We start from the raw sequence: 26135 nt of genomic DNA, 5'->3' as shown, positions 1-26135 counted from the left end.
CAACAGGCTAAGCAGGAATGACATGCTCTGCTGAGAGCTTCGTGGTGAGATTTGTCACCTGCTTATAACACAGATCTCAGAAAACTCCAAGAAAGCAAATGACTTATTCAATTTGTTTACTTTCTTCAAAATTATATTATTTTAGTCAGAATATCAGTGACTGTCTTAGTTAGGCTTACTACTGCTGTGATGAAACACCGTGGCCAAAATAAACTTGGGAAGGAAAGAAGTTAATTTCACTCACAGTTCATTATCAAAAGTAGTGAGGGCAGGAACCTGGGGGCAGGGGCTGATGCAGAGACCATGGAGGGGTGCTGCTTACTGGCTTTCTTAGCCTACTTTCTTAAAGAATCCAGGATCACCAGCCCAGGGATGGTGCCACTCACAGTGGGTGGTTCCTCCCCATCAATCACTAAGAAAATGCCCTACTAGCTTACCTATAGCCCGATCTCATGGAGGCATTTTCTCAATTCTCCCTCCTCTTCAATGGCTCTAGCTGTGTCAGGTGTTCCAAAATAAATATAAGCCATGTCCTGAGCGCACACACTCACACCATGTGGCCTCACGGTCCTTCTGACAGAATTGTGGCTATCAACTGTCACGTTAAGCTAATGCCATCTAAGATTGCAAACAGAGTGGGTGTGATGGCACACACCTTCAGGCCCAGCACTAGAAAGCATAAGCATGAACACTGCAAGTTCTAGGCCAGCCTGGTCTACAAAATGAGACCCTCTCTCAAAACAGTAAATAAATAAGTAAATGAACAAACAGCAGCCTCCTGGAAAAAGCAGTGACTCTCCTTGATTCCTACACTCTGGTGACAAAGCCGGTGATAAAGATGTCAGGTCCCAAGTGCTCCTCTCCCCACTCCCTACCAGCAATGCTGGTGACAAAGTCCTAAAAAGGACTGTGACAGGGTAAGTGAAAGGATTGCTACTGGCCTAAAGTCAGCATAGCTCAGGATCTCTGTGCTTACCGGGATGGCCTTACTCACCCCGGCAGTCACCTGCCTTGGGCAGGGAGTCTAGCTCCCAGTTAATCCTAACAGCCCGGAACTGCCAAAGCCCCACCTTGCTGACTATATAAAATCAGCTGCTGTGCAGTGGCTCCGCTCTGCCCTTGCTTACAAAATCATACAACAGGCTCAAGAGAATTTTCTGGAACCGCATGTTTTATTTCACTCCTTCCAGGTCCCCTCGTGAGTTTCCTTCTAAGATTCAAGGCCCTCTTGAGCTACCAGGACATGGTAAGACCCAGCAGTAACTGTCTCCACTGGAGCGCACAGTGAGGAACAGGATGAAGAAAAGGCAGCTGTGTGTTCCTCTTACAGATGGTGAGAACCCAATAACCACCCGCTATCAGCAAGCCCTGAGGCCTGGACCTACAGAGAAGTGAAGTGACAGTCACATTACTATAGTCACTGAGCAATGTAATTTGCTTGAATTGTAATACGCACTAAAACTACAAATAAAACACTAATCAGTTAAGAATATACCATGAGACTGTTACCTTTAAACCTAAAATTTTATATCCAACCAATGGACATTTAAATCTAAGGAAATGGGGTGCTTCTGGGTATATAAGATTATAGACTCTTAAAACTAAAAACCTTGGAACTATAAGATAAAAATAAAAACGGCAGCAGATGCTTGAGGCAGAGCAGAGAAACAGGAAAGGAGCCCCTCTCAGGAGTGCAGCGAAGCCTCTCCAGCAGGGAACTAACCTCCAGCACATGCACCCCAAGGACGACGACACAGAAATTGTTTCCTTATGCAGTGTCCCCAACTAAGAATGCTACAACAGCAACAAAGTAAGGCCCGAGCCTATGCCCTCTTTTGGTAAGACCTCACATCTGTAGGGGGTATTTTCTGGAACCTCAGAAAAGACTAACCCCATTTCCTGCATCTCTGTGACTCACAAGAGCCACCCTGTGATCTTGTGGGTTCCTCCATGAAGACAGCAGCTAAGCCTCCCAAGAACAGATGCCGCTTTTATAAAGGCAGTGGAGCAAGACTCTTCAGGAAGCCCGCATCCGTGCTCTTGTCTTTCTTTCCCAACTGTGTTCATACCCGCTCATCCTGACATCCTTTCTACCATGTGGTCAGAGATCTAGTTCTGCCTGAGGACTCCAAAAGCTGAAGACAATGTGCCGGGACGGGGTGGAGCAGTACCTCCACTCCTACTTCTGCTGTGTCCTGTAAGCCCAGAAGAGAGAGAAGGAGTTCAATATTATTTGAGAAATAAAGAGCCAAGAAAACACAGCCTTCCTCCAGCTGTGATAGGTGGGCAGAGGCCAAAGGGGTGTCGGAGGATAGGAAGATGTAATGTTGAGCAGCAGCTGACATGGCCTGGGAGTAACTGAGCAATTGGTGGACACTGGCTCAGGCAGAGCCCCTCCCTACCTGTGCCCCCTCCCTGTGGGACAGCTGCAGGTCTGGTCTGTGCACATCACCAGTTTCCCAAAACCTCAAGCAGGTGCCTCAAGGGATGTATGTTTATATTTGTGCTTTCTTGTTTCTGTGAGGCCTTGGTTTCTTAGGGCATTCCCAAGATGACCTGGCAAATCCTTCGGCTTCCTGGGGCAGCCCTACAAGGTTCTTTAAAGGGACTGGCCCCACCTTTCCTACAGTGGTAGTTTCTGTGTTCAAGCTACTGAAGCCCCTCCACCTGTGACCCCACCCCTAGTCGTCTACTTCTTTCTAGGATCGCACCATCTGCTTTCAATCCCACATGTTTAAAACTTCCCCCTCACAGTAACTAAGGTCAAATGGCAGGAGTTTCTAAACTCTCCATAGTTGCCTTAAGACAAACCCTGCAAATTCTCAATTGGAGAAACAGCAGGGGATCAACTTTTCTGCTGGCTATTGTGTCCCTGTCCACTGTTAGGGCATGACTAATTCCTTCTCCCAAAATGGAGAGATGATTTTAAACCGAGAGGATACAGAAAACCTCTAATGTCTCCACACCACCTATGAAAGAGTCAGAAGATCCCTACGAAAGGAAACTGACAGCCTTCATTCAGAAGAACCATAGGAATTGTGGGCAAAATCCTCAAAAGACACAGGATGAATAAGATCAGCTGCCTGTAGGGATAAGCCCCACCCATTAGGCTAAGATAAGTAAAAGCAGACCTAATATAAATGATGCCCTTTGAGGAAAGAAGCCCTAATGGGAACCAAACCCTCCATAGAAGAACTGGTACCAATAAGGAAGCCCGGCTTTGTGCATGAGCTCCAAGCCATAAATGAGTCAAGCCATCGCTCACCAGCCAGTGGAGCCTGGTCCACACACTTTGTTATCTAACCCGCCTCCAAGAGCAGCCTGTTTTTCAATTCCAGATCTTTGCAGTGTCTTCTGTAGTTTCCCCGAGAGTCAAACCGTCAATATTTGTTTGCCTTCATGTGGGAGATTCAGCATTATATGCACACCGTGATGTGACACTTGATGTCCCACACACTTTTCCCAAATTCTTAAATCTGATTTACAATGTTTTCTTGAATTTACTCTGACTCAGTCAACGACCTGGCCGTGTTCTTCCCCACAAAGTAACTCCCAGAGATGTGCTTTTGTTACAGTGACTAGCTAAGAAGGGTCATAAAGGGCCAAATATAAGACGTAGTTTTGCTAACAGGAAGATAAACACCTGGTTACACAGTGATTTCTTATACCTCTTGAGCTGTACTTCTGCTATTGTAAGAATTTTCTTACCCCTAAAACAAAAGCAAAACAAAACAAAGCCCAAACAATTAAGAAGATTCCTAGGACTAACTACTTATTAATTGTTCAACTCTGTGTAAACTTAAGAAGGAACAACCAGACACCATACAGCTAGACCTGAAGGAAAAGGCAGCAACTGATACCTACCGAGCCCTGAATTAGGGTACCTCAACTATAAACCTCTTTCCCCTTTCATTCATGAGAAACTAACGGGAAAACTACAGCCCCTTGGTAAGCTAGGCAGCAACAGGACCAGGTAGCTGGACACACTGCCCTGTCTGAGGCCATCCTCTGCCACTGCGGCTCCGTGACAGCAGCTGAGGAGGTCCCTTTTCCTCTCCTGCACCATGCAGATGCCCATCACACAAAACTTCTGCTAAAGTCACATTACTCAGGGAGTTGCCTAAAAATGTTTAAGATTTATTTTTCTGTGTATTTCTGCATGCTCGCGTGTATTTATGTGTATGCATGTATGCATGTGCACGATATGGATGCTGGTGCCCTTGGAGGCAGAATTGTGTGTCAGATCCTTGTGACTGGAGTTACTGATGGCTTTGAGTCTGATGTGGATGCTGTAACTGCTGAGCCTCCTTTCCAGCCCTTAATTGTTCAGGTTCTTATGACAATCTCGTGCTCGCATCCCCAGATGTTTCCTGGTGCACTGCATCTCTCTGAATCCTCTCCTTGCTCCTCTTATCAGATGAACTAGACGGAGAAACAGGGCTACTCAAATAACTGATACACACACTGAAAACAACTGCTGGAAATGCAGAATTATTTTATTTATGAGATGAACAAGGACATTTTCTGCCAGGATATTTAATTACTTCCATTCTTGACATACTGAGAGTACTCATTGCCTCAGCTGCTCATTGCTCAAACTGCTAAACTCATTGTCTTAATCAGAGCATGCCATTTACCAGAAAACAAAACAGCTAATGTTTATACAGATTGTAGCAACGCACATGACATGTTACAGAACTATTTCCAACTTCCTCTGGCCAGCCTATTGAAAACAGTCAACAAATCTCAATTAGTAGATCCCAGCCATTTGCCCAGTTACCCACTATTAAAATCTCAGGACCTTCTAAAACAAACAACAAAGAAAATGCAGGCTGGAAGAGCTGCAAAAACAGCTTCACTATATGCAACCACACAGAGGGAAGACTCCAGCCAGGTCATGATGACCACTCTACTTCTGACCTTCTTAATGCTGAGGTTAAAACAACAGATGGAGTTTGTGATTTAGTACAATGCACTGTAAAAGCCCATGTTCCCTGATTAAATGAAACTTCACATACAGTTAGCTAGGATTAGAAAAGTATTAACTACAGCCCACATTCTGCCAACAGGAAACAGAGAGACACTACTACAAAATGATCCCTCCTGGAGCCCATCTCCCTCTGTGTAAAATGAGAACGAAGACGCTGTTATGCACGCAAAGCCTCTCTCACAGGTGTGCCTTCTTGTTCCTGCCCACATCAGAAATATTAGTACGTGAGGGAAGGACAATTCTGCTAAGAAGAAATTAAAAAGGCTGTGTTGTTATCTCATGTCTTCTGTAATGTGACTTCCTCAGATTAGAATCTGGTTCATTAGTAAGATAACAGGACAAACCAGGCTATTATCCACAAATAAGAGTTACAACAGCTTAGATACTAAACACCAGTCTCTTCTAAAGTTAGAGCTAGCTACTCCACATGGGGTAAGCTACAGAGCCAAACTGGATGGAAGATTGGAATTAAAAGATAATGAACTATTTCAAGTGTTCCATGAAGTATCCATGACTGCAGACAAAGGGGAAATATATAATTAGTCTAACTGAGGGGTGTGATGACACATACAAAGGATTTTTTTGGTTTGTTAGGGTCTTTCCTCACCTTGCTACCTTCACTTCATGAAGCCCAACTGATAATTACAGTATTCCTATTACATATCACATGTAATATAGTACACAGTATTCCTATTATATAACATATGTAATATTATGTCAGAAACAGAGGACCAAAAAAAAAAAAAAAAAAAAAGGCAGCTCAGATAATAAGGTTAATAGATTTGCTATGATCCAGGAGTTTCTTCCTTAATGACTTTACCTGGCATACCTTTCTCTTTCTCTTTTTTCTTTTTTTGAGACAGGGTCTCTCTACCTAGCCCTGGCCGTCCTGGAACTCACTATGTAGACCACACTGGCCTTGAACTCACAGGGATCTCCTGCTTCTGCTCCAGGCTGCTATGACTAAAAGCTGTGCCACCATGCCTGGGCATTCCTTTCTCTTAAAGATTGCTTCTTTGCCTCATCTAGATGAGATGCTAGGAATGAGCATCCTAGTGATGGGAGACCTTCAATATTTAATAAAATATTTGACCCTTGCCATGTGCACAAAGAGGGGACTGTGGTCATGATTCTAGAAAAAAGAGCCGTGACTACCAAGGCAGACTTGCTGATCTTCAACGACATGGAGAGGGTGGAAGGCTGCAAGTCAGAGCCAAGTCATCTTGGCTCTCTTCAGCCCTTCCATGCCACTTACTGGCCATCTCTGTATATACTCGAACATTGTGGCTATGAGGTAAATCCCTGGGAATGTTTGGACAGATTCCTAGCTCCTACTAGCCCCAAATTCAAGAATGCTTGCTGTCAGCATCTTAGCCTGTATCTCGCCCACTTTGTAAACCTGCCTGCCTGATGTTCTCTCCCACAAACCTGGAAAGTATGATTTACACTTTTCCTTATTCTTGTTACTTCATGAAACCAATGCACATTAGAACCCAACAGGACCAACCCGAATCTGTGTTCCTGGGCCATGCTCACTCGTATGTGGCTCCAGGATAAACCAGCTCTGCTTACTTTGGGGTGAGGGCTGTTTCTGTACTGTCACCGCCTAGTACCGACATCCACAAGCTGCAACGAGGAACTGTTTTCTTAGCTAGAAGGGGACAACCCGCAAACTCATAGACATTGGCCTGCTTCTGTCTCCTGGGTGCTAGAATTAAAGGCATATACCACACCAGCTATGATCTTAAATCTTAACAGCTAAAGACTATGTTACTTCCAGACTGCCGTATTAATCAAATTAATACACCTTGTTTGAAAGTGTTTTTCTGTTTTCAGCGATCTTAGGGAATCCCAAGAAACCACAGAGGGATGCTGAATAATGCACTTCTCAGATGTAAGCTCAGCTGCTGCTGCTGTGTCTTCCTTGATTGGGTCTGTCCTGTGACAAATGCTCGCCTGTGGAATCTACAACAGAAGCTGAAACAACTGCAGAACCACCAATTTCCTACCCTCCTTGCCATTTTAACAGAACCTGATGAAGAGTTAGTTACATTATTATTTATTTTATTTTATTTTATTGGTTTTTCGAGACAGGGTTTCTCTGTAGCTTTGGAGCCTGTCCTGGAACTCCCTTTGTAGACCAGGCTGGCCTCGAACTCACAGAGATCCGCCTGCCTCTGCCTTCCGAGTGCTGGGATTAAAGGTGTGCGCCACCACCGCCCGGCGAGTTAGTTACATTATTAAGATGGGCCTTTAACAGGATTCTATTTATAAACTTAAGGACATTTTAAGTTAAAATGATATATTTACAGAAACCAAAGCTATTTAAAGCCTTTTTAGCCAAGGGAAACAGTAGAAAGTAATTTAAACATCATGTTTAGAATGTAAGCAACATTGTGGTCTTTTTTTAGTTCTGGCAAAGAGCAAATTTTATAAACATAATAAAGAGAAACAGTATGATTTGTGGTTACCTAAAACTACTTAAGTAGAGAGAGGCCCAGTGGTTAGTGCTGTAATCTCAGTACCCAGGAAGCTGAGGCAGGAGAATCTAACAGTATATGCCTAGGCTCCAATCCCCGGCAGCACCAAAAAAATAAAATAAAACAGCACAAAATAAAAAAGTAAAACCCGAGTCTTATACAATTATGGAAATAAGCCAGATGTCAACATTATCTGGAAGAAGCCATGAAAGGAGCTGATGGGCCAGTCCCTGCTGACCCTGTCTCCATGGCCTATAGGCCCGGCATATTATGACTTTAAGGTGGGACAATCTGTCTATAGCACAAAGCTTTGCTTCTTTACAAGACCTTTAAGAGGATACTGAACTAGAGATTTTGAAAATTCTCTATTACCATTTTTTTTTTGAGACAGGTCTCTCTATATATCCCTGGATGACCTGAAATATAGACCAGGCTGGACTCAAACTTCCCATAACCCTCCTGCTCTGTCCCTGGTTCTGCCTCCTTCGTGCTGAGATGACAGGTGTAGTCACCACAGCTGGTCAGCACTCTCCCGTTACTGCGCTGTTATTCCTGGTTCTGGGTACTGAGCGCGGCTCAGTGCATGCTAAGTGAGCAAGGTAACAAAGGGCTATACTCCACCTATTTTATTCTTAAAGAGAATCAAATAAAAAACAAAGTGTGCAGGTTGGTACTGTCAATCTGAAATAAACCTAGACACATCTGGCAAGAGGGAATCTTAGCTGAGGAAATGCCTCCCTCAGACTGGTCTGTAGGGCATTTCTTATTTAATGACTGATGTGAGACAGCCCAGCCCACTGTGGGCACGTGATCCTGACGGCAAAAGAAAGTGGGCCAGGAAGCAGCATTCCTCCATGGACTCTGCCTCAGTTCCCACCATGACTTCCCTCTGTGATAGAGTATGACCCAAGCACTGTAAGATGAAACAACCTGTTTCCTCCCCAAATTACTTTTAGTCATGGTGTTCATCACTGCAACAGAAACCCGAACTAAGACATCAAAAAAGCATGGTCCTTCATCTACCCAAGAGTAAGTTTCATATTTTACCTCGATAGTATGCCTTTGTTATTGCATCAAATTCCTCCTGACCTGCGGTGTCCCATAACATCAGTCTGACATCTTCATCGTTAACTCTGAAACAAGAGATGAATTTAGTCCATACGAGATGAAAAAGATTAATGTACATTTTTATTTTTCAAACCAAAAGTCTGAAAGCTCTGTGGTTCGTTTCGCTCTGAAAGTCAGAGCAAAATAACTCTGAATAGGCTCCCCAGTATTGAAGGTAGAGTGAAGACACTACTCTGTCTGCCATAGTGGCTGTAAGACCAGAAGAACTGGGAAAGGGGAACCCTTGGGTCAGATCATTTTCTCCTCTTACTACACCAGCCTAACGGGGTTTGGTGCCCTATCGACGGGATGAGAACGGGGAAGGAAGAAGTCTGCTTGGCAGACCTCACTTTGTCGTGTAGCTGATGCTCACCTCAGGAGCTATGGTTATCTCTGGAGATCACACCCAGAACCCCTTGCATGCTACTCAACGCTAGTCATATGCTTTTCCACTAGGCTATGCCCTCTGCTTTCAAATGTTATTGGAACTTTTAAATTATCAAATACAGGACCATCCTATTTCTGGGGACAATACAAGGTCAGGTTCCTGAGCGCCAGCTCGGATGCATTCCTGCAATCCCAGCACAGGATTCTGAGGCAAGATAACCTTGAATTTGTGTTATGTTAGTAGACATTATCTCAAGACAAAAGAGGAACTACTCATTCTTTTTCATTAATTGATCAACATCTAACCTTGTTTTATGTGTTTCTACTTAAAGATACCTTATTATATGGTAATTAATAGAGCTCATGCCCAGCAGCAGTACAGCGAGCACTGCAACTCCTGTATGAACACTGATCTAACATGGTACTCTTCTCATAGGGCACAATAGCCTTCTTGCACTCAGAAGCAACACACAGAGCTGCAGCAGTATAGCTGGGGGCCATGTGTGACAGCCAAATCACCAGCGTGAAAGGAGAGCCTGAAAACATGCACTCCACCAAACAAAGCAGGACATGTTGATTGTATTCGGGCTAAAACGAGAAGCAGCACCTTGGCTGGCACAGCTGGGAAAGTACATGCTGGACAACTCCCATGTTTCTGTAGCTCCCGTCCATCCAGTGAGTGACCACAAAAGCAGTGACTCTGTGGCTTCAAGTAATTTTTAGCAAGGAGGTGAATTTGCAAACAAAGAGCCTATGAGTAAGGGCAGGAAATGGCTCAGTGCATAAAACCAGGCACACACTATCCTTACAAAGCACCTAAGTGCAATCCAAGACCCATGTCCAGCGGCTCACAACTGCCTGTAACTCCCGCTCCAGGGGACTGGTGTCTTTGGCCTCTGCAGGCCTCTGCATTCATGGGCACATGCCCGCTCACCAGTACACAATTAAAAATGAAATAGTTTTTCGAAAGCCTATGAATAATAAAAAAATCAACTAATATCCAAAATATTAATTTTTATTTCAGGTACAAGTACAAAATACAAATATCATCAAGACAAAACGAGTCTTCTTAAAAGTATGTTTTAAGGCAGCAAACACGGACAAAAGCATTCCAGGCAGACAGAATCAAGGATGACCACTATCTCTGCTGCAGTTAGTAGGTGGGCAGCGAGTCAGTACAACCCAAAGGAGCCTGGAGGGTCTCAGTGTTGGTGAAAAAAGCATCACTCCGGTTCTTTAGAGTCCAGCTGGGTTTCCTGAAACAGGGCTTCCTTCTGTGAGCAAATTGAATACTCCTAAACCCAGCTGCTTTTATTTCTTTAGGATAAAGGTGTATTATTGCATCTCTAACTTCTGTCTAGTGTTGTGCAGTTTTTTGAAGGAAACACCAGGTGTAGTGGTGAGCAAATGTAATTTTGGACACTTAGAAAGTGGAGGCTGGGGGATCAGGATTCACGGCCAGTCTCTGCTGCAGAGAAAGTTCAAGGCCACACTCACCTACTTGAGACCCTGACTCAAAAAAATAAAATTTAAAGAAAGAGACAATCTAAACAAAAGGAGCCTCTCAAGTGAAAAATTGTAAGACAGCTGAAATGTTCCTTCTAAACAACACGGCACAGAGAAATCAGTCAAGGGTCGGTTTGTTTATTGTATCCCAAGGTGTCACTAATAAGACATACAGAAGGGAGAAGGGAAGGAGTAAAGAGGAAAATGAAAAACATTAGAGGAAAGGAGAAAATGGCAAGAAAATGAGAGCCAAAGATTAAAGCATATGATAAAACAAACACTAAGCAAACAAAACAAAACCGTGAGAACTACCTCGGGCCCGCTGTGGGCAGACACCTAAAATCTTAGCACTCAGGAGGCCAAAGAAGGAGCTGAGCAGCTGGAGGGCAGGCGGGCTGCAACAGGAAGCACCTGTCTCAGAAACAAAAATAAGGGCCAGGCACAGTAGCTGGAGCCTGTGTAATCCAAGTGCCTGGGAGGAAGAAGGAAGAGGATCAGGAGTTCAAGGCCAGTGTGGGCATTAGAAGGCCTTGTTTAAAAAACTGAACAAAGCAAACCATCACCAACAAACCCAACAGCACTAACTGCTTCGTGAGCCACTGCCACTTGCTGCCTGGCTTGGACAGCAAAGCAGGTTCTCATGCCAGTGGAGTCTTAGACACTCTACAAATCAGAACCAAAGGATAAAATGCCAAGTACATACTGAATCTGTCGCTCCAGAAAGTCAACACCAATGGTTTTCTTGTAGTCTTTTGTAAAAATGCCTTTGCAATATCGCTGAATCATACTGGACTTTCCAACTGCCCCATTCCCTACGACCACCATCTTGATGGCTACTTCCATATCTTCCTCCAACATTTTTGAAACAGAAGTGGTTTCTGGATCAGCTCTAATTCCAGGTGATCAGATCGTCTCTGCAAGCCTATAACTTAAAGTAAAAGTATTTTTATCAGGAAACAATCACTTTACATTGTAATAATCTGTCAAAGGCTGAGGCTCCCAATCCGCCCTTTTCCTGTTAACCTCAGAAAGGTAAAGACTGATACCTTATCCGCACAATCCTTTTAGAGACAAAGACTTGGCATTGAAGTTGAAGAATTGAATTTATTACTTAGTCTCTTCAACACTCAGTTTCCTGGCAACAATATCCATCTCAAAAAGTTGTTGACCAAGGATACGTGTAAAAACTTTAGCGACGTGTGAGTTACACATACAAATACTCATTTCATGTGATACAATCCCACAGGGTGTAATAACAAATGGATTATTAGAAACAGAACCTGAGAACGCTTCTCAGCCTTAGAGGCACCTTTTAAAGAAACCACCCCAAAGAAACGTTTTGTGCAATGATGTACAGTCAGGTGTCACACCAAGCTCTTGGTTAACTGTTTCAGCGCTCACATTACAATGAGTGCCACACAAATTATCTAATGCTACAGATTCTTTGGTTTGAGACCAGTTATAGTTTACCAGGTAACCAATGTAATAGAATATGCATACTTCACATTAAAAATATAAAGTCAATTCCTATAGTTCTTAAAACGCCATGTCTACTTGGCTATTATATATCGACTCCTGTAACTGAAAACCCATCACTACACAGACTGACCCTGAAATGCAAGAATGTATCTAAGGCTTCAGACTCACCCTAGGTAGTTAAAAAACTAGCATGGTCCTAAGAATCTTCTAGAAGTACTTCTGAGAAGATCTAGCCATACATAGTCAGAACTTCACAGCAGTAGCCTTTGAATCTACTTTGGAAGAGAAGCACAAGCTGGGCATGGCGGTGCAATCCAGCACTCAGGAGGCAGCGGAAGGAAGACCATCACAGGTTAAAGGCAGCCTGCTCTACAGTGAAAACATCTCAAAAACAGAAGAGTACAAACAAGAAAAACCAAGAGGCACAGAGGGCACATCTCAGGCTTCCTTCCAGAAAGATGCTTGCGCTGCCACCTTTGGTTCCACCACTGCCCATGCCTTTCAAGGCCACACTTCCCTGAGACAGGACAACCAGAGTGAGGCCAGCTGTGCTCAGTATGGGTTCCTCTTTGCACTGGGCCTCCAGCAGAGCAGCTGCAGGCTGGAGCTCCATCCTCCAAATCCTCCTTTGCAGGCGTCAACCAGATACTGAGCTTCTCTTCAGCCTTCCCAGGAATTTCCCCCATAAGCCTCCTGCACTGCTAATTCCATCTTGGCATTGCTTTTCGAAGAGCCCAGATGGATATGCTCCCCCACTCAAGTTTATAATCAAGTAAATGTTAGAACCAGGAGCCTATGCTAGTGCCTCTGGACTGTGGCTGATGCCAGAACCGAGAAAGACTTTAAAGGGTGGTGATGCTTGGATCCTGTGCTCTGAAAATGTGATTTCAGGGCTCTAGGATGAAACCAAGACTTCACCTAGCAGCCTCTGACGACCCTGGAGCTTTGGTATCCAGAATGCTCAAGAGCACAGCCAAGTCTAACAGGAGGGGCAGCAAAGCCATTGTCTCAGCCCTCATTAGGTTGACTGAGGCGGGCCAGGCCTCAGTGGGATGGCATCTCAGAAAACAAAAGTAACACTACAAACTACAATTCTTACCAAGATCTGGCCTTGTTCATCTAGCTGTACTGCACACTGGCTTGGTTTTAGGACATCAACTTTCTGTGCTCCACCTCACAATTCTTCACCCTAGAAGCTATGAAGTTCCAAAAAGAAGAAAAAAAATTGATAAAGTCTACAACGAAATTCCAGCAACAAAAACCTTGAATTTTAAAATATAAAATTAAATTTTGTCCTTTAAATATATATATTCATCCAGGCAGTGGCAGTGAACACCTTTAGTCCCAGCATTCAGGAGGCAGAGGTAGATGGATCTCTGTGAGTTCAAGGCCAGCTTAGTCTACAGAATGAGTTCCAGGACAGCCAGGGCTACACAGAAAAACCCTGCCTTGAAAACACACACACACACACACACACACACACACACACACACACACACACACAGTCTCTCAGATTCTGTTACACAAATGGCTCAACAGTTAAGATGCATGCTTTACAACCATGGGACCAACCCTGAGATCCCAACCCTGGGTAACAAAGTTGGGTGTCTCTCACATAGCTATAATCCCAGATACAGGGAAATTGAAGACAAAAGGATTTTTGGGGCTTGCTGACTTACAGCCTAGCCAAGAAAATAAAAGTCTCAGGTTCAGAACGAGATCTCTCAACATTACAGGTGGAGAAAGATGCAGAAGCGCACCTGATGCCCTCATCTGGCCTCCACGCACGCACACAGACACCGGAACAAGCACTCACAAGTGCACAAATACACATGTATACAAGCAAATAAGGAATATAATACAGACACTTGAGAGACACTTTTGTTCCATTGTCCAAGTGTAACTAAAACCTCTGCACATCACACAAAGTGCACATCGGCCTCTGACAAACAGAAAGGACAACTGGCTATAGGCTGCAGATACAAGGAACAAAACAACAGTGAATGTACTTTGAGTTCTTTTTATCTTTTACTTCTCAAACTAGATTATGAAGAAGTCAAATAACCAACCAACAAACAAAAAAATCTCAATGAAAGGCAACTCTCTTTAGCCAAAGGGCCAGGAAAGAGGCAGCTGAGCAAAAAGCCAAGACAGAAAACACCCTCATGATGACACTGTGTACCAAAGGACAGCCTACCTCTCCAAGGCAAGAAAGCAGGTCGTCCCTTTCCACCCACATAACCACCACTGCATCACTAGAGACCCATCTCGCTTCTCACCACCATCACATCTTTTCTGGAGGAATGTCAGAGGCCTATCAGAAAGCGTCAACTTCCACCATCCCTCAGAGGCCATCTTCCCATCCAGTGCAGTGTTAGTGGGGACCACACAAGGAACAGTACTACAAAGTGCCTCTCCTCTTCCCCAGCAGTAAACCTGGCAGGCGCCATCATGGGTGCCTCCTCACGGAGGATCCCTTTCCACCCTCAGTTTCAGTGGAAGACAAGTCTTAGCCAAGAACGATGCATGGAAGAATCAAGAGTTTGCACGTGAACATTCTAACTACAACACTAGACAGAGCAAACGGCAGAACGGGAGAACAAAAGAAAGGGGTAAATTTGATCGTGCAATAGAAAATATCCAATATGAACAACACAGCACACTGAAGTGAATAAAGACAGAGCCTCAAAGACCCTGAGAAACAGAATTCAACGCTGGTGTCACCAGAGTTATGACAAGAAAGGAGCAAAAGGGTGAGGCTGAGAGGCATCTGAAAAACTAAAGACCGAAACACTCCAGATTTAGAAAAAACACAAATTCAAAGAAGTTAACTGAATCCCAAACAAGGCAGAGCTAACAAAATCCAGACCCAAAACAGACCGAATATTGCAAACGGAAGACACACCTTCAGAGCACTGACAGACGAAGAGTTTCGTATTTATCAAACAGCAAGGGAGGGGTGGGAGATTTAGCTCAGAGGCAGGGGCATGTTTTTACGCACAGACCCCCAGCATCAAAGCCTCCTGTCCTGCCTCTGAGGGAATTAGGAAGGGTGGCCTTCCTGGAAGAAGGCGTCAGGAACTACAGGCATGCACCACCACACCTCCTACAGATAGATCAAATAACATCAACCGTAAAGGTCAAAAGAAAAAGCACATGATTTTGTGGGCACTAAAAGAGATGATCTGTCAACACAGAGCCACGGCCCAAAGGAATCCTTCAGGAGTGAAAGAGGAGCCAGGACGGCTTCTGATGGGGGGGGGGGGGCAGAGATCACCCCAGTCTGTGCCAAAGAACAAAAAGACGTTCCTGAGGCAGAATCCTAGACTATCAAAAGGATGAGCATGGCAGATAGAAAACTACTGTGAACTGCAACAGACTTCTTGTTTCTCTCTTTACAATGTGTGTGAAGAAAATAATTAAGGGGCTGGAGAGATGGCTCAGTGGTTAAGAGCATTGCCTGCTCTTCCAAAGGCCCTGAGTTCAATTCCCAGCAACCACATGGTGGCTTACAACCATCTGTAATGAGGTCTGGTGTCCTCTTCTGGCCTTCGGCATACACACAGATGGACTATTGTATACATAATAAATAAATATTTTTTAAAAAAAAGAAAATAATTAAGACAATTAAGATAAAGAAATGGAAAGAGGATTTTATACTGGAACTGAGAGAACACTAACTCCGATACGCTTCAACATATACACATATATTTGTGCATGCACACACACACATACACACACAGTGTGACACCCAGAACAATCATTCAAAAACTCCTACAGATGTACTAAAGAGTCTAGATAGAAAAAGTTACAGAATCAAATCAGTATCAATATTTACAGAACTCTCCCCACAACAGACTACACTTCCTGTCAAGAATGCACTAAGCGGAGCTGGGGAGATGGCTCAGCAGTTAAGAGCACCGGCTGCTCTTCCAGAGCACCCAGGTTCAATTCCCAGCACCCATACAATAGTTCATAATTGTCTGTAATTCCAGTCCCAGAGGATCTGACGCCCTCTTCTGGCCTCCATGGGTACCAGGTGCACACACACATAGTGTACAGATATATGTGCAGGCAAAACACTAACATTTTTTAAAAAAGGATTAGAGTGCACTGAGTATATGTTTTCCCAAGACAGAATATATTCGGAGCCATAACAGAAAGCAGCTGTGAGATGGCGTCTCCTCAGAGTGTCAAAGGACGCATTCACAGAATCCACCAGCGCAGCTGCCTAAAGATGAGCTAAGCAAGGCCAACACCAACGGACATGCTAACACAAACTGAGGGAAGCTCATAGGCCTCAACCCTGCACAGAGAGCTATTGACACCTAAGGAATGCTGAGAGCAGGAGAAATGGTTTTACCAAGAGAAACGCACACCAATTGGTTACCCAGTATCAGATGGTCAGCACTGAAAACAAAGACATACAAGAAATATTATATGGGCTGAGGAGATTGTATCCAGACACACGCGACAATAATTAAATAAAAAGAAGTCATGGATTTCTTTATTAAAGTTTTTTTTTCTTTTTTAAAGATTTATTTATTTATTTATTATATATGCAGTGTTAAGCCTCCATGTATGCCTGCAGGCTAGAAGAGGGCACCAGATCTCATTACGGATGGTTGAGGGCCACCATGTGGATGCTGGGAACTGAACGCAGGACCTCTAGAAGAGCAGCCAGTGCTCTTAACCTCTGAGTCATCTCTCCAACCCAAAGCCATGAATTTGAAAGAGAACAGATGGGGTACATGAGAAGGTCTGCGGGGGAGGAAAGAGAAGGGAGAAATGGTAAATGATGCAATTATAATTTTAAAAATAATATATATATATTTAAAAAGGAAGTGCCAACAAGATTAAAATACCGAAAGCAATACAGTGAACATAACAGACTCACACCAGAAACCAGTGACAGAGTGAATAGGAAAACGTTGACATTTTGAAAAGAAAAACAAATTTCTAAGGATCAAGGGATCATAGAAGCCTAGAGAGAAGTAACTGGGTGTAGCTTGTAATCTCAGCACTTGTTGGAGCAGAGGCAGGAAGACCATGTCTGAGGCTAGCCTAGGCTATATGGCTAGACCCTGTCTCAAGAAAGAGAAGTAATATCTAATATAATCTACTATAACTATGTAAGCATAATAATAGAAAAGTACAATGTGGGAATCTGTGGGATACAGCTACAGCAGTGCAGGAAAACGTTCCATTAGGTAAGATTGGAATTCTCAAGAACCTCAGCTTTGAACCCAGTGGGACAGTCAAAATTAACTACTCAGGAGGCAATGGAAGGACAGCAAGCTCCAGGCCTGCTAGAGACCACCCTAGTCACTCTCAAGACACTATGTCACAATGAGAAATAAAAAGAAGGCTGGGCATGTCGATCAGGGGCACAACACTTGCCCGACATGCCTAAGGCTCTAGGTTTAACCCTCAGAATCATCATAGAATAAAATAAAGTTGAAGGAAATTGCATTGTCCAATTTAAAACAATACAATTTGAAATCAAGAAAGTATGACACTGGCAAGAGGAGATGCACACGCCTGTGAACCCACACACCCAGGAGAGAGGGCTCAAAGCTCACAAATGTAAAGCTTCACATCACACAATGAACTTCAAATGCACCACAAGTGTACACTTACAGCTCGGAAGAGCAAGTCTATAGGACAGTAGATTTCCGACTGGGTTTAAAGACTCAGGAAACCGGAAGACCCAACATGAGGGGGAAACTGACAAACTATACATCCAAACTGAAAACATAGGGTGCTGCTCAGGGGTTCTCAACCTGTGGGTCGCGACCCCTCTGGCAAACCTCTATCTCCAAAAATATTTATATTACAATTCATAACAGCAGTAACATTACAGTTATGAAGTAGCAATGAAAACAATTTTATGGTGGGGGGGGTCACCACGACATGAAGAACTGTATTAATAAAGAGTCACAGCATTAGGAAGGCTGAGAACCACTGTGCAAGATGATGGCTCAGCAAAGAGAGCTGCAGGAGGCAGGTGAATTAACCCAACAGCAAAGGAGAGCGCTGACTTCTGAAAGCTGTCTTCTGTCCTCCACGTGTGCACATGATATGTGCACACCTGCCCTCACACATGTCATCTGTGCACAACCACAGTAAGATAACTTCAAAACGCAAAAACATTCACCAGGCATGGTAGCACATGCCTGTAATCCCAGTATTTGGAAGGTGAGGCAGGAGGATCAGAATCTCAAGCTTATCCTTGGTCAGAGTTCCAGGCCAGTATGGGCTAATGAGGAAGTCTCAAACCAACAAAACAAAACAAAACAAAACAAAACAAAACAAAACAAAACCACCTAAGCAATAACAAAGAAACAGCCCAGAAGGGCGGTGCAGGGCTGAGATTCCTGCACTTGAGAGGCTGGGACAGGAGGCGACAAGTTCCAGACTACTCTGTGTATGTATTTTGAGGACCCTTTCTCAAAAGCAAATAAATAAATACAAACACTTGTTTCAAACGATAACGAATAAGGAAGGCAATGAATAGCCAAGACAGCGACGAGGAGAACAGAAAACACTTTCAAAATCCGTTACCTGACATAACCGGTATCTAGAGTGTTAGAAAGAACCCTCAGGCTCAACACAAGAGAATGCAGTCAAGTTAAAACAAGCAAAAGCTGCAGACAGTACACACAAGACTGTGCGTGGCACATGAGTACACAGACATCCAATGACTGTGGCTATTAGTTAAAGGCACATGCAACCCAATGGCACACCAGTGTTTGTATGGATAAACAGAAAATAGGAAGAGCAACTGAACTGGGAGGAATAGAAAATGACAGAGCCACTCTGGAAAATGGTTTTCAGAGCTGAAGATACAACTGAAGACCTGAATTCCTACATAATCCTCCAATCCCACACAATACTCTATGGAAATAAAACTCAAGATCACACAAAAATCCGTAGAACACACACACAATCAATCTACAGCCATACGACCCTGGGCACATCTCATCTCAGAAGCTAGGCAGGTTGGATCCGGTTAGTACTTGCGTGGGAGATTTATTTACTTTCATTTTAATATGTATTAATGTATTCATGTTTTGCCTGAATGTCTGTGTGAAGGCATCATCAGATTCCCTAAAACTGAAGATATAAGTGGATGTGAGCTGCCCTGTGGGTGTGGGACTCTAACCCAGGTCCTCTGCAAGAACCTTAACCAGTGCTCTGAACCAATGAGCCATTTCTCCAGCCCCATCACAACTCTAGACACGATCTCCTAAAACTGACAACCAACCAAATATCTTTCCGTGGGTGGATAATATAATTGGATATATTTGAAGGATTCACCTAACTAAATACTACTTAGCAATTTAAAAAAATACGGGAAACAATGTGGGAACAGACAGTTGGCTCAATGGGCACATTGTTCCCTAACTCCACGAAGCTCTGGATTCCATGCCTAACACCACACACACCTGGCACATATCTGTCATTCCAGCACGTGGGAGGTGGGGGCCGAAGAATAATAATCTTATGGTTGTGAGCCATCTGAGATCTTGTCTCAAAATAACTACATAGATAGAAAGCCCCCAAAATAACCAATATGGATGCATCTTGAATCACAAGGGCACTATATCCAGTCAGCGAAAAAGAGTTATCGACACCCCAAATTGTTACATTTAAATGACATTCTGATAACGTAAGTAATTCCGAGGAATCAGGAGTAAGACATATCATATAAAGAAACAGCATGAGGTTTTAACAGATAGTGTGACTGGTTTTATAGCCTGGTTGCATTGGTGATTACATGAAACTAAAACTCCAAAAGGTTATTTTTACCATATAAAAGTTAAAAATAATTAAAAAATTAAAGACGTGGAAGCAGATTATAGCTCCGGGAACTACTGTTGGGATTCTCAGAAACCAGAGTTAAAACACTGCATCCCAGCATACAGAAGAGACCAGTGGATCTCTGGGTTAGAGGCTAGCCTGTCTACATAGCAAGTTCCAGGCCAGCCAAGGCAACACAGTCCCAAATCACACACATCAAAAAAACAAAACAAAACAAAACAAAACAAACTGCATCAAAATAATTATGTCCTTAGAAAGGCACAATTCTGAGTATAATTAAAAACAGTTATTATAAATATCCTTCCCTCTCAATTTTAAATCCCTTGGCAACCAATTCAGCCTTTCGCTGTAGCAAAGGATGGTTCAACTTACTAATGAGAGGGCTGCTGGGTTTGGTTTTTACCGTGCATCAGCCTGGACGTTTGAAAAAGCGCAGGGACGGACTGTTCTTGTCGCGCAGCCCCGTGCGGACCTCGCCTAGCCCGCCGGAGTGAAGTTCTCACACCCTCGGCTTCCCGCTCCATGGAAACCGCGGCTACCGATCTGCGGGCGGCGGCCGGGATGGAGGGAACAGAGCGGTCCAGCCTGTCCACCCCCGGGCATTCCCCACGAGGACCCAAGAGGAGAGCGCCGCCCGCCGCAGCCGCGGTCCCCGCCCACAGCGACCTCCCGGCACCGCCACCCGGGAGCCCGCAGCCGCGAGCCGAGGCCGCGCAGGCCGCACTCACCTCCTGCCCGCAGCCCGGAACCCTCGGCACCGAGCCCGCAGCCCGGACCCTGGAACCCGCGGCACCGAGCCCGGACCCCACAGCCCGCAGCACCGAGCCGGGCTCCTCCCCGCGGACGCCTCGCAGCCGCTCCGCTCCTGAAGAACGATCAAGATTTTCTAGCGAACTTTCCTAGTATCCCGGTTCGCGAAGACACTCGTCCCTGACTCCGGCTAGGATGAAGGGCGCGCCAGGCTCCCGCCCGCCGCGCTGAGGAGCATGCGCCACCTCGACTGCGCATGCTCCGCACCGGCCCCGCCCTGCGCTGGCCTTGGAGGGGCTGACTGGGTTTGCAGAGCCTCAGGCCTCTGGTACCCATGGAGACCAAGGTGAGCAGGATGAGCAAGCCTACTGAAGGAGTTCTCTGTTTCCTTTCCAGGAGCCTCAGAAATCTGCTATTAATTGGGACGCCCCTGGTGGCGTCGAAATGGTGGAGTGAGCAAAACAGTGTTGAGTGAAGACGAACTCATGCGGCTTGCAGGGTGTGAATAGACAAAATAGAAGCCAAAGAGCCTTAGCAGTCTAGAACCAACTGGCAAGTGAAAAGGTCCTGCAAAAAGCAATCCAAACTTGCTATAGACGTGATTTGACACCGCGTGTCTGTGATCTTAGGACCCTAGCAAGATGGTGGCAAGAAAATCGGGAATTCAAGGCCAGCCTGAACTACAAGAGACTCCGTCTCAAAATAAACTTGTTTCTGTTACTTCTGCTGTATACCTCAAAATGAACCAAAACAAAACATAACATGGCGAGAAAAAATACCAAATGTCGACAAGAATGTGAAATAACTGAACTTGATCGTGATACTGGAGCAACACCTTTGAAAAACAAGGACAGTTTGTTACAGTTGTGACCTGCTAGATCCTGTTCACACGGTTGATAGGAACTGTACGTAGGATGTACAGGTGTCAACGCCCATGGCTGCTTCTGTCCTCAAATGGGAATAACCCAAAAGACCATTCAAAAAAGACTGAGAAAACTTTTCACTGTGCAATGGAAACACTACACAGTAATACAAAGGACTCTATAAAACTGTAGGTACCAACACAGAAAACAACAGAAACTTACAGTTGAACATAAAATGTTAGACACAAAGGTACATGTTACATGTTAAATCCATTTTTTTCCCCTTTTTGGTTCTGCTTGTTTGTGGCGCTTTGGGGTGTTTTTTTTTTTTTTTTTTTTTTTTTGTTTTGTTTTGTTTTGAGGTGGTTTGGCTATATATCTGAGGCTGGCCAGGTATATGCCATACAACTAAGGCTGAATTTCAACTCCCCATCCTTTTGTGCCAACCTCTTTAGTGCTGGGATTACAAAACTGTGTCATCATTCCCAGTGTTCAGTTCATTTCTGTTGGCAACTCAAAAGTCTTGACACTAAAAGGTCTCTGAACTAAATGGGTTTGTGCAGTTTGGCATTACAGATGGGAAATAAACCGACCTGGTCCTGGCATGAGCCCCCACAACTAGCGGCAGAGCTAGACAAAAGAGGGGACCTGCAAGTCAAGAGCATTTGAAATGAAATTTTGACAAAGTAAACCGACATTGGTCATCGCTAAGACAGTCTGTATGATCCCTTTTTGCTTCAAGCCCATCCTACACAGAATGCTGTGAGCACTAGAGTCCTAGGGGTTTTTTTTTTCTCCACAAAGGATTTATTTATTTATTATTTATACAATATTCTGTCTGTGTATATGCCCTCAGACCAGAGGAGGGCACCAGACCTCATTACAGATGGTTGTGAGCCACCATGTGGTTGCTGGGAATTGAACTCAGGACCTTTGGAAGAGCAGGCAGTGCCCTTAACCTCTGAGCCATCTCTCCAGCCCCGAGTCCTAGGGTTTTGAGTGGTGGTTTCACCCTTCATTCAGGAATGTGGAAGAGGCCTGGTCTGAGCCTATAGCAGTTAGCTGTTAGGTTCTCCCACTGCCACTTGCCCAGACCTGAGTCCCCTTCATCCTCTGGTCCTTATAATTAAATATAGGACATCTTGCAATTTTTCACTACAAAGAACAAAAATGGAAAGACTGAGAGGCAAGAAGTTAAAACTTAATAGTCACGGGATGTGCAAGGAATTGTGACTGAAAAAAAAGGGGTTTCCGGGGTGCTGGGAAGGTAATCTCCATTAGTCTTGCTGCTAGGAATGTGTGTGTATTTGTGAACATTCAAACTTTACTTTCTATAAACCTGGGGCCTCATTCCTGTCAGTCAAGCATCCTACCTTTATGCAATAATAGTAACTCAATCTCTACTCCCGTTCTTATATGTTCTGTATGAGAATCATACTTCACATATAGTATTTTTTAAATGAAAATTTTCAGATTTAAATATTAGAGATTACTTCTCCATGATAAAAATAAATGTCAAGTCAGTAGTAAGTTTAGCTCTTTGATTTTGGTTGGAAGTTATAAACCTTTTTAAAAAAAATAATATATTTAACTTTATTTTATGTGTATTGGTGCGAAGGTGTCACATTCCCTGGAACTGGAGTTATAGTTATAGGCAGTGGTGAGCTGCCTTGTGGGTGCTGGGAATTGAACCCTGGTCCTCTGGAAGAGCAGCCAGCGGCACTCTTAACTGCTGAGCCATCTCTCCAGCCCCCAGTTTTTACCTTTTTTATGAAGTTTATAAAATTGGAGTTTACTAAGAAATAGTTTTAATATAGATGAGCATTTAGGGAGACAGAGGCTCCAGGAAAGGACAGTGTGACAGTGTTAAATGTCAACTTGACCGAACCTAAAACTTCCTGGGAGATGGGCCTCTGGGCACATCTGTGGGGGATTATCTTGATGGTGTTGCTGAGTTGGGAAACCCCTTCCACTGTGGGTGGTACTTGTCCCTGGCTGGAATTCTGGGCTGAATCTCTTTTTTTCTGCTCTATTCCCAGGTGGTTGACTCAGCTGCTCAAGCTCCTGCCTTTGATTTTGCCACCACGATGGATGATACAGCCCTTAACCGTGAGCTAAGAATATACCTTATCTCCTTTAAGTTGCTGTTATTCATGTATTTCTATCACAACAGCAGGAAAAGAGACTAAGACAGTATTAAAGGTCATGGCGACACAGCACTCTAATCCTAACTCCTAGGAGGCAGGGGCAGGAGGATTGCTTCAAATTTGATACCAACCTGATCTACATAACAAGTTCCAGGCCAAACAGGATTATGCCTCAAAAAGTAAAATAGTAAATAAGTAAATAATGAAAGAAAATGATAGCATTACATGCCCTAGAGTGATGAAAGACTTTTCAAAAAAAGTCTTGAAGTTTTGTGTTTAAGTGTCATAATAATACATATATGATTTTGATGGCATTGAAGCTGTGTTGTTTAAATAATTTTTTTAAAATATTTATTTATTTATTTATTATGTATACAATGTTTTGTCTGTGTGTATGCCTGCAGGTCACAAGAGGGCACCAGACCCCATTACAGATGGTTGTGAGCCACCATGTGGTTGCTGGGAATTGAACTCAGGACCTTTGGAAGAGCAGGCAATGCTCTTAACCTCTGAGCCATCTCTCCAGCCCCTTGTTTAAATAATTTAAATGATTAGGTTAAATGCTTAGGGTTCTTTGGTTTGGAGTTTATTTGTTTTTGCAAATGAAATCTCGGTGTGGGCTCAGGAGTACTTTGGATAAGATTACAGTCTGATGAGACAATAGCAGGTCAAAGGGGTCCAAGAAGTCCTTACTATTCCAGAGTTACAAGTGTGGGAAACAATGATCCTCACTTCATAATAAGAGACATCAAGTAGAGAAAGTGAGAGAGTTTCTTTTACAAAGTTGCAAGGCTGGGCCTCAGTCTAGAATGGCAGGAACACTGATTGAGTGCCGAGAAGTGTTTCAGTGCAAGCAGATAACCCTCCATGTCCTCTAACTGACGATCAAAAAGGTACAGTTTTACAGGTCCCAGAGAACTCAGCATTCCCTCCTACATTTCCCCTTTCCTTGGTAAAATCCGTGCGTTGATTTCCTCTCTCTGTTTTACAACCTGTTTATTTTAAAGCTTTCAGGTACAGGCCATTGCAGGCAAGCTTGCCTACTAGTAATTTTCTAGTCTAAACTCCTAATTTAGCCGAGGGGGTAGCTTTGCAGGTTTGGGGTGGAACATATGTCTTAAACATTAAAACAAGGTTTGTAATCTTTTTTTGTGAAATTTCATTCATCTTCAGCCAGTCAGGGTGAGGGAGCCCTATAGCACAAATAATAAAAACCCAGAGACAGATAATTGGGGTTCAACCTGAAGATCAGAAAAGCAAAGCAGCTAAGCTGGTAGAGAGCTCTTACCTTTAAGAAATACTCAGACTGAAAGAGAGCGAGTTCCTGTCTCATCCTGCCTTACATTCCTCTTTAGTGTGGGATTAAAGGTGCGCACTACTACCACCCAGCCTCTATGGCTAACTAGTGTGGCTGCTGGGATTAAAGGTGTGTGTATGGCTGACTAGTGTGGCTGTATTGTGTCCTGCTCTTTAGGCAAGCTTTATTTATTAAAATACAAATGAAATATCACTATGTTTACATCCTGAAGAGGCTAATTTGGATGCCAAGATTCTGATGAAATTATTGTTACATCTGCATCTGTGTCTACCAGACCTTCAATGCCAACATTTATTTGTATTTTTAATTTTGATCTTTGTTCATTTATAGAAGTTTGCTAAAATACTAGCTTTATGGTTTCTCCTGAATTTTCTGCTCTCTTTTCTATAGCTGTTCTATTATCCAGAGCAGTATGGTTTCTTGCAATAGTTCTTAGATTCTTTAATTGCTCTGGGAAAGAGTTTCCTCTACTATGACAGGAAATGACTGAACCGGATTTGGCACAGGGGCCTGCGAGAGGCCCCTCACAGAGTTTCCCAGGGGCAAAGATTACCATGAATATTCCTCATTGACCCACATCCATTAGGCCAATGCCTGCCTTTGCTACACTTTCTGCATAATCCAAAAGGGAGGGGCATTCTGAATGAATTAGTCTTAGAAAAAATATTGTTTCTAGGAACACTCTATCTAAAAATCCCCTTTAAAGTGACCTTGTTTGCCACAATTATAACATTTAACATTTCAGTTTTTCCTTAAACTTCTGGAAATCACCTCTCCTATCTATGCATCATCATGTTTTAATATTAATTGTTAATATTAAATATTAATTAATTTTAATATTAATTAATCTCAGATCCATACCTCCAAAGATGCTGACTTTACTTTTAGTGGCCTAAATATCCTTTTGCATAGAGAATTGGCATTCTCAAAAGCCAGAGATTCAATTATTATTTGTCTAGCTTCTGAATTTGGTATCATTCTATTTCCTGCTGAAGTCAATTTTTGTTAAGAAATTTGTAAGGCTTTCTTTGGGCCCTGTGTAACTTTAGTAAATTACTCAATTTTCTTTCCTATTTCTCCAATTCTGTCCCAAGCATTCAAAGTTGGTGTGCTGCATAAATCATATACAGCTTGCCTTTCAATAGTACCATATTGTCCTCCAAAAACTTGATCTTGGGATATTTCTCTAGCTTTACTCTGTTGTTCAATAATCTTAGCTTCTTCTCTGAACCAGCTGTGCCATTATAATTGTGGATCAGGCTCTAAAACATCTAACACCTATCC

At 43.5% G+C, this 26135-nt stretch overlaps 2 protein-coding genes across 5 annotated transcripts in view; one reads left to right on the top strand and one right to left on the bottom strand.

Moving 5' to 3' along the window:
- Positions 1 to 20761, bottom strand: part of Rab23 (RAB23, member RAS oncogene family) — a 28853-nt gene extending 8092 nt beyond the window's left edge. The window contains exons 1-4 of one of the 3 annotated variants that reach the window (XM_057794659.1): positions 20502 to 20761; positions 13049 to 13145; positions 11174 to 11398; positions 8518 to 8603 (exon numbers count right to left, since the gene is read on the bottom strand). In XM_057794659.1, the coding sequence (XP_057650642.1) occupies positions 8518 to 8603; positions 11174 to 11328 (241 nt within the window). In that variant the 5' untranslated portion in view covers positions 11329 to 11398; positions 13049 to 13145; positions 20502 to 20761. Of the gene's footprint in view, positions 1 to 8517; positions 8604 to 11173; positions 11399 to 13048; positions 13146 to 20145; positions 20422 to 20501 lie in introns of those variants that run through there. The other 2 variants (XM_057794660.1, XM_057794661.1) reach the window with 2 other exon arrangements.
- Positions 20762 to 20822: 61 nt separating this feature from the next.
- The window catches only part of Prim2 (DNA primase subunit 2), a 250298-nt gene continuing 244985 nt past the window's right edge, over positions 20823 to 26135 (top strand). Inside the window, exons 1-2 of one of the 2 annotated variants that reach the window (XM_057794656.1) lie at positions 20823 to 20869; positions 23426 to 23495. In XM_057794656.1, coding sequence (XP_057650639.1) covers positions 23478 to 23495 — 18 coding nt within the window. In that variant the 5' untranslated portion in view covers positions 20823 to 20869; positions 23426 to 23477. Of the gene's footprint in view, positions 20870 to 21608; positions 21637 to 23425; positions 23496 to 26135 lie in introns of those variants that run through there. The other variant, XM_057794657.1, reaches the window with a different exon arrangement.

The sequence above is a fragment of the Chionomys nivalis genome, chromosome 19 (assembly GCF_950005125.1).
Source record: "Chionomys nivalis chromosome 19, mChiNiv1.1, whole genome shotgun sequence".
In the NCBI taxonomy this organism is placed as follows: domain Eukaryota; kingdom Metazoa; phylum Chordata; class Mammalia; order Rodentia; family Cricetidae; genus Chionomys; species Chionomys nivalis.
This window is presented reverse-complemented; position numbering and strand designations above follow the sequence as displayed.